Below are 8517 nucleotides of genomic sequence, written 5' to 3' on the forward strand. Positions count from 1 at the left end.
AGGATTCCATGATCCTCCCTCCATCCTTTCTGTCCCTGTTGTTCTCCCTGCCTCCTCACTGGAGGGGACAGGCTTGGAGCAGGAGGTGGGGCCTGACCTACGGCTCCTTCCGTTCGTTTATAGCTCGATGGGACTCGTTTTTCCAGTAGATTTGGAGCTTTGGGGACGAGGGCAGTGCATGGCAAACCCCCAGGGAGGTGGGACAGCAAAGCCAGTGGTGGAGAGCAGTGATAACCTGGGCAAGCAGGGACTGTGCAGGATGAAGGTGTTTCTGCCTCTTCTGTTGGCCGCCGCAATTTGCGTAGAATTCGGTAAGTTCTCACTCTGATTTACCCAAATCCCTGCAGGATAGATATGGGATAGGATGTGTCCCTGTTCCCTCCCCTGAAATTCAGGCCTCCCACTTGGAGGGAATCTATCTTTGGAATGTCTCCAGCCTGTCAGATGTTCGGGATCACGATGGTGTCACCGGGACTGTCGGTTCAGGCTCTTTGGGAAGCGTCACAAGGCAGGGTGTGATTATACCATGTCATCTCTTTAATGCAAATTCCAGCTCTCACTTTCTTACATGTTCTCGTTCAGTCTCACAACTCTCTTTTTTTTTAATGTTATTTTTATCTTTCTGAACCTTTTTTTTTTTTTTTCCTCTTAATACTTAACCCTGCAAGTTGCCAGCCCATGTAATGCAGCATGTGTGGAATCTCTCTAAAAATATGTTATGGGTGGGATTTATCAGATTTTGGCCACTAGAAGTGGGAAAGATGGGCTGGGACAAAGCTGGTGGCCCAGGTACTGCAGGGTTGATGTTTGTCATGGGCTGGTTGGGGTTGGAAGGGACCTCAAAGATTGTGGAATTCCAACACCTTCCACTATCCCAGGTGGTTCTGACCTGGCCTTGGACACTTCCAGGGATGGGGCAGCCACAGCTTCTCTGGGCAATCTGTGCCAGGGCCTTCCCACCCTCCCAGGGAAGAATTTCTTCCCAAAATTCCATCTAACTCTTCCCTCCTCATCCCTCCTTGTCCTGTCGTTGTATCCTTGTTTAGAGCTCTTGTTTATTAACACACTCTGCTATACCTGAAGTAAAGAAAATTTCCTCAGGCTACCACGGAAAACAACCAAGTGTGAAGCGTTTTGGGGTCTTTCCCCATTTTTTTGAGGATTTGGAAGTTTGTCACCGTAAGGAATGACCCCACTATCCAGGATTGCCCAGAGAAGCTGTGGCTGCCCCATCCCTGGAAGTGTTCAAGGCCAGGTTGGAGCAACCTGGGATAGTGGAAAGTGTCCTTTCCCATGATGGGAGTTGGAACGGGAAGATCCTTAAAGATCCCTTCCAACCCAAACCATCCTGTGATTCTATCCTAGGATTCCATGATCCTCCCTCCATCCTTTCTGTCCCTGTTGTTCTCCCTGCCTCCTCACTGGAGGGGACAGGCTTGGAGCAGGAGGTGTGTGGACAACAACAAGCTGATATTTGGGATGACATCCGGGATGTGGAGGTTGGGAACAAGCCCCATGAATCCAGGGATGCCCTGAAAACCTCCCCTTTCTGTTCCCATCAGTGGCATTCAGTTGTTTCTCCTCCATCACCAGCTCCATGAAGCCAAGTGTGGAATGACATTTGGGACATTTTAATCCCCTGGAAAGTAGGGAATCCCCTCATCCCAGGCACATCTACACGAGCAGTGATGCCATAACCTCCAAGGGAGGAAGGTGGTGGCTGCACAGAGGGAAGGACACCCTGGAATAGGTTCCTCATCCCTTGTTTCTGCCACCACCACAACTTTTTGCCCCTTCTGATGATCCCAAGCTCCCTTGGTGTTCTCCTGGATGGCCAAGGGAAGTCCTGTGCAAGAGCTGGGACTGTCAATTGGGATATTCTTCAATCTGATTTTTATCTGTGGAGCCCTGTCAGGATCTTTTTCATTTCTACTTATTAATTTATATTTAATTTTCTATTTCAATTTTCCTTCCTAAATCCTTGGACCTGCAAGGGCAGGCTCTGCAGGGGAGGAGCAGGTGCTCTGTTTGTTTTTTTTTTTTTCTTTTCAAAGAGGAACAGAAAACGCTTCGGTTTGGATTTGCAAAGTCTCCCGAAACCTGAGACCGATGACGACTCTTTCTCCCCAGAGCTGTGTTTGACAACTGTCAGAGAAAGAATTAAAGCAAACAACACCACTGTGAAGTTTGCTTGGAATAAAAGAAAGAAAATTCCTGGGTCTGTTTAGAAAAGGGCTTTTTTGGGGTGGTTTTTTTTGTTTGTTTGTTTTTGGGGTTTTTTTTCTGGCTTATTTGATATCTATTTTCATAAGGTGACTTCCTTACACCCCGTTGGATTCAGCTGAATCCATGAGCTGCATCCTTGCTCTTTTTTCTCAGTGGGATTTAAAGGAATTGCATAGGGAATGTCACACAGATAAGGTGACAACTGCCTTCCAGACCAAAGAGGGGCTGCTGGGCTCGGCCAAAATGTGTTGCTATGATTTTAAGACGAATTCAGGTGTCTCTAAGGGGGTGGAAAAGAGGATCTGGAGTAGAGGACCCACATCAAGTGTTGGGCTCCTCAGAAAAACCCTGAAAATCTTGTCCTAAAATGTCTTTCTCGGTGATGGGAGACACCAGACACTGTTTTGGCTTGATACCTTGAGCTTGGAGTGCTCTGTGTCACAGCAATTTGGGCTCTTCAGTGTTTTTATCAATAATTCCTCCATCTCAGAAGATTTTAGACAAGGAAAAACGTGGGCTGTGGGTATTTTGTGTGGTGGGAGCTGAGAGGAACCTGCAGCTGGAAAGGGCTTTTGCAGCTCCACAGGGAGGTGATGAGGGACATCCACAAGCTGGTGAGGGACAAGGCAGGGTTGGGTTTGGAGCCCTGAGTACCAAATTTTGTTTCTGTGGCCTCTGCCTGGAGCAGAAGATGTCCCCATACAATCCATCAGTGTGGTTGCTGTCGTGTTTAGTTCTTCCCTGTGAGGGTGGTGAGGTCCTGGCAGAGGTTTTCCAGAGAGTTTGTGGCTGCCTCATATCCCTGGAAGTGTCCAAGGCCAGGCTGGAGCAATGTGGAATAGTGGAAGGTGACCCCTTCCTCCATGGCAGGGGTTGGGAATGAGAAGATCTTTAAGTTCCCTTCCAACCCAAACCATTCTGTGATTCCATGACCTTTCTAAAGTACCAGGATCTCAGAAGGGTTGTGCTTGATTTGTTCTCATGGCTCAGGAAATTTGATGGAGACATTTCCTTCCCTGTGGGACACACCCCCCCCACACCTGAGAGCTCCCCATGGGTGGAGTGGACAGCCCCAGATTTGGCTTCTGGGTGTCCCCAGATCCTTCACCAGGCGAAAGTCACAACCTGACAACCTTCTGTGATGAAGTGACTGACCTTGCAGGTGAGGGCAGAGCTGTGGGCGTTGTCTGCCTGCACTTCAGGAGGGTCTTTGATGCTGCCTCCCATAAGATCCCAGAATCATGGAATGGTTTGGGCTGGAAGGGACCTAAATGACCATTTCATTCCAACCCCCTGCCACGGACAGGGACACCATCCACTATCCCAGGTTGCTCCAAGCCCCGTCCAACCTGGCCTTGAAGTGGAAAGCTGATCTGAAATCCCTTTACTCACTGGAAAAAAACATGGTTAGCACTGGGAAGACAACGGGATCAGGCCATAAATTTGGGCCAAGGGAATGTCTGGTTCATTCTCCCGAGGATTCAGGGAGAAGCTCCTCTGCTCTGGGCCAACCCTCTCCACGTGTGGTTACAACTCGTGACTCCTTTGCTTCCCAAACGCCTTTCCCATCCCCATCCCCGCTGCCTCAGGTGTCTCCCAGTTTTTCCTGCGCCTCAGGCCAGTCCCCTGTCTGTAAATCCTCCTCCAAGGTGTGATGAACAATTTGGAATGTGGGATTAGAAAAACTGGTCGAGAAGAGCCTGGATGATGGGTCAGAGCCCCCTCAGCAAGTCTGTGGGTGACACAAACCTGGGAGGAGCGGCTGATCCAAGGAAAACCTGGGACTGGTCAGCCCGGAGAAGGGAATCCTCAAAGTGGGGAATCTCATAAATGTTGATAAATCCCTGAAGGGAAGGGGGCAAAGAGGCTCTTCCCAGTGGTTCCCAGTGCCAGAGCTGGAGGCAAAGGCCACAAACTGGAACAGAGGAGGTTCCCTCTGGACACCAGGGAACACTTTAGGATTGGGAGGGGGACTGAGCGCTGGCACAGGTTGCCCTGGGAGGTTTGGGAATCTCCATCCTTGGAGAAATTAGAACTCAGTCTGGACACGTTCCTGGGGGAGAGGTTTTAGGTGGTCCTGCTTGACTTGTCACACCTAATTACTTAATTAATTAATGGACTGATCCAGGGGATCCCAGACTGATTCAGCAGGTCCTGTATTCATCCAGGGGTCCCAGACTGATCTGGGGAGTCCTGATTGATTCAAGAGGGGTCCCAGGTTGATCTGAGGGTCCTGATTGATTCGGGGGGTCCTGATTGATTTGGAGGGTTCCAAATTGATCTGAAGGATCCCAATTGATCCAGGAGATCCCATATTGATCCAGGGGGCCTGCACTGATCCAATGGATCTCAAGCTGATCCAGGGAGTCCCGTATTGATCCAGAAGTCCCAGATTGATCTAGGGGTCTCAGGTGGAACCAGGGGATCCTAAATTGATCTGGGGGGTCCTGGATTGATCCAGGGGTCCTGATTGATCTGGGTTGTCTCACATTGATCTGGGACTCCCGAAGAGATCCAAAAGATCCCAATTGATCCAGGGGGCTTTGACCACCAGCCCCTTTTATTTCCCATTCCCATCGTCACAAACACATTTTACTCTTCCATTCCCTTTCTCAGCATGAGGATTTGGGAACATTTACCCCCAGGGGAGGGGCACAGACACCCCCTGGTGTTCCCCCCTGAGTCCAAGCTGGTGTTTTCCCTCCTCCCAGCTCTCACCTTGCAGTGCTACACGTGCAGGACCGAGACCCCCGTGGAGAAGTGCCTGACCATCGAGAACTGCTCGGAGAGTGAAAACATGTGCAAGACCACCATGTATTCCCTGGAGGATGGTAAGGACAACCACCTCTCCCTCCACACTTCTGGACGTGGATCCTGAAGGGTGGTCAGGACCGTGGCTTCTTCATCCATGCTTTAAACAAGAATCAGTGTTCCTGCAGTGAGAAATTGCTTTTTTTTTTCACTTAAATGTGGGAAGGAGCTCCTGAGGGAGCAGGAGTCTCCTACTGCTGCTGCTGCAAGCAGAGTTTGTGTGAGTTAATATTTAAGGTTTGCAAGCTCCCAGTTAATGCTGAGCGTTAGATATGAGAGTTTAATTTTTTTGCTACGCTCGTGCAGTGATAGGACAACAGGGAATGGCTTTAAACTTAAAGAAGGTAAGTTTAGATTGGATATTAGGGAGAACCAAGGCCAGGTTGGACGGGACTTAGAGCAACCTGGGCTAGTGGGAGGTGTCCCTGCCCGTGGCAGGGGGTTGGAATTCCATGATCTTTAAGTTCCCCCCCACCCCCAACCCAAACCGTTCTGTAGTTTTATGACACCAACTTCTGGTCATCTGAAGGTGAAAGAGAAATGCCCTGAAGTTCTTTGTAGCTCTCCCAGAGGCTTTGCCAGTCTGTCTGGTGGCCCTGAAGGTTATGGAGCTGGAGGTTCTCCCTTTGGAAGGTCCTGCTGATAAGTCCCTGGTCCCGCTTGGGAGAGGCAGGAGATTATGGAATCATAGGATCATAGAATTAACTGGGTTGGAAGAGACCTCCGAGATCATCAAGTCCAACCCTTGATCCAACCCCAGGGATCAAGGTGATGGTGAGGAGAGTCCAAGGAGAGGCAGAAAAAGTGGCTGATCCACCTTTTTCAGGGTAATGCTGACCCAGGCAGGACACAGAGGATGCAAAATGCCATCCAGCTCCTGGCCCCTCAGCGGGAGCTGCTTCCCACATTCCTGGTAGGAAGCTCTTTGTGTTTGAACCAGAGCTACGACTTTCTTAGTGAAGGCAGGAAGAAGCAGGGACGGGGAGAGCCCTCCTCCGTTTCTCCCAGCCCTGAACATTCCATCTGTCTGTCCTTGTGTCAGTTTATCCCTTCACTGGCGTCTCCACCGTCACCAAGATGTGCTCGTCCGTCTGCGTCCCGTCGAACGTGGACGGGATCGGGATGACCCACCCCGTGTCCTGCTGCTACTCCGACCTGTGCAACGCGGATGGCGCAGCCAGCCTGAGGGTCAGCCTCGTGCCAGTTGGGATGCTGGCCACTTCCCTGTGTGCCTTCCTCTGGACTAGACCCTGAGGAGCTGATGGGAAGGTCTTTCACTCCGAAGAACCCAGCAAAGAAGAGGAGAAACCCCCCCCCCCCAGCTCAGCTTTCCCTTCGGATGCCTCATAAACAACCTTCGACAGCTCCCAAAAATCCATCCTTTTTTTTTTTTTCTTTTAATTATTATTATTATCCACTCCTTTCCCACGACTAACAGAGGAGCAAAACTCAGGAAGCCCCCCCCCCAAAAAAAAAGGTTTTTTAATTGATTTTTCAACCATTCCCACAGAACCAGCCGTGGAGTTCCATTGCTCTGCCAGGCTGGTTGGTTTGGAATTAAAAAATTCCGCTGTGTGAAGTATATTTAAGACAAAAAAATCCAAAAAACAAAAACCTCCTTAGAGTAGGTCTTCTCCACTCCAAAGTTTTGGGGCTGGCTCTTTGTTCTGTCTAGGTCTTCTTTGTACCCAAGAAATTAAGGAGATCCTTCAGTGTCCAAAATAGGAGGCAGGAGATTCAACTTCCCATGCCAATGATCTGATCCAGGGAGGCTGAAATCTCTCGTTTTCTGCACCCCTTTTGGGCAGAATAAAAAGAATGTTGGGTTGAAAGTGTATTGATCCCATTTAATTGTGTTATTTTCTGTCTAAACCCCAGTTCCAGCATGTTTATACACGGAGATGGGTGAGGCTTTGTGGTCAGTTTTGTAGGAGATTTCCAAGAAATTTCCAATTATCCCTCATGGGCAGTGGCCTTCCATAGACAGTTCTTCCACCAACTCCACTGGAACAAAACTGTATTTACTGGGAATTTCAGGTGATTTGTGTAATGATTCTGGCCTGAATTTGAATTAAGTGTAATTTCCCCCCCTTTATTTTAATCCTACAGAGCATCATCCGAATTCCTTGCGTGTTGGTCAAAGCCTCCCACATTTTGCCCCATCCTGACCTGGTTCTGTATTTTCCTATAATCCCCTTTTTCAAATTCCAGCAAAAAAAAAAATATTCTCCTCGCAGTAATCACTCTGTGATATTTGGAATAATGAATAAAGTTGTGATTTAAATGGGATGTGATTTAAATGGGATGTGATTTAAGTGCCACTAGGCATGTGAAATACAGGAAGGCTTCCAAGAGAGGTGGTAGAATTCCCACCCTTGGGAGTTTTCCTGGCTCAGGTGGAGGAAGTCCTGAGGAAACTTGGGAGCTTTGATCAGGAATTTGGATCAGAAGCCTCCTGAGGTCGCCCTTCCAAGCTGAGCTCCCTGCAATCCCACCCTAAGGTCAACACCAATTTTTCCAGGCATTCTCCAATGTCTGGGAGATCTTCCTGCCACCGTTTTCACCTCTCCCATTGCCAGACTGAGACCCAATTTGGAACGAGCTGCAGTTCTAGGTCCAAGCAGAGCTCCCCAAGGTTGCTCAAATATCATTCCTTCGCTGGAAGAACATCCTGTACTTGGTCATGGTGCTGCCCTGGCATGGAGAGGGCTGGATCAACCACATTCCTGCCTCTGGAAGGACTTTTGGAACGAGTTGAAGGCTTGATTAGCTGGCAGTGTGAGTTCTGCAGCCATGGCAGGAGCTCCATCCTCAGAGGTGTTTAATGTGGTTTTGGGTTTCTCCTGCACAAGAACAAATCCTTTTAACCTGCCTGTTCTGGAAGAGCAGCCTCGGGTTGTGCTGGACCCCTGAGAGCAAAACACCCCCAATGCCTCTCTGCACATTGATTTAATTCGCACTCCCAGCCTTCACTGCACCTTTTGGGCTTAACTCCAATATTTCTTCTGAGGGCAGTTTTGTTTCTCCTTCAAACCCTCCATCTCAAAATTTCCTTCAGACCCTTCATTCTCTTAGATGAGACCACCCTCTATCTAAATTTCCTGCATCATTTATGTTAAATAGCCCTGTGTCCACCCTCTGTCTCCCTTTCCTGCATCATTTATGTTACGTGGCCCTGTGTCCACCCTGGGAGCTCTTTTCCAAGCCCCAAATCCCTTCTCCAAATCCAGGTTTCACTCATGAACTCAGGACCAAGGCCAAGGCATTGCTGGGTTTGGGAAGGTGAGCAGAGCCCATCTGGCTGATGGAACAAACACCATCAGAAAAAAGGTGAAGACAACCAAAACCAGCAGCTCCCAGTTACAAGAGGGCTGTGGCTCACTGGGTTTGCTTTGTCCAAACTTGCCCTGACCTGAAATCAGCTTTGTGTTTGCTCTTGTTCATCTGCAACAGGAGCTTCCCTAATTGGCCAGGCGATTG

The 8517-nt window shown here is 49.1% G+C and overlaps 1 protein-coding gene across 1 annotated transcript; it reads left to right on the plus strand.

The window, feature by feature from the left end:
• Nucleotides 1-259: 259 nt before the first annotated feature.
• Nucleotides 260-6490, plus strand: LOC126639066 (ly6/PLAUR domain-containing protein 2-like). The gene is made up of 3 exons (XM_050313545.1): nt 260-311; nt 4938-5057; nt 6080-6490. The coding sequence occupies exons 1-3, from the start codon at nt 260-262 to the stop codon at nt 6289-6291; spliced, it is 384 nt and encodes a 127-aa protein (XP_050169502.1). The 3' UTR covers nt 6292-6490.
• The last annotated feature ends 2027 nt before the right edge of the window (nt 6491-8517 follow it).

The sequence above is a fragment of the Myiozetetes cayanensis genome, unplaced genomic scaffold, assembly GCF_022539395.1.
Source record: "Myiozetetes cayanensis isolate MyiCay16 unplaced genomic scaffold, myiCay2020 scf1, whole genome shotgun sequence".
NCBI classification, from domain to species: Eukaryota; Metazoa; Chordata; class Aves; order Passeriformes; family Tyrannidae; genus Myiozetetes; species Myiozetetes cayanensis.

Coding starts and splice junctions, on each gene's coding strand:
- LOC126639066 (XM_050313545.1), top strand. CDS start 260: ATGAAGGTGTTTCTGCCTCTTCTGTTGGCCGCCGCAATTTGCGTAGAA. Junction 312..4,937: donor CGCAATTTGCGTAGAATTCG/GTAAGTTCTCAC, acceptor CCCTCCTCCCAG/CTCTCACCTTGCAGTGCTAC. Junction 5,058..6,079: donor CATGTATTCCCTGGAGGATG/GTAAGGACAACC, acceptor TCCTTGTGTCAG/TTTATCCCTTCACTGGCGTC.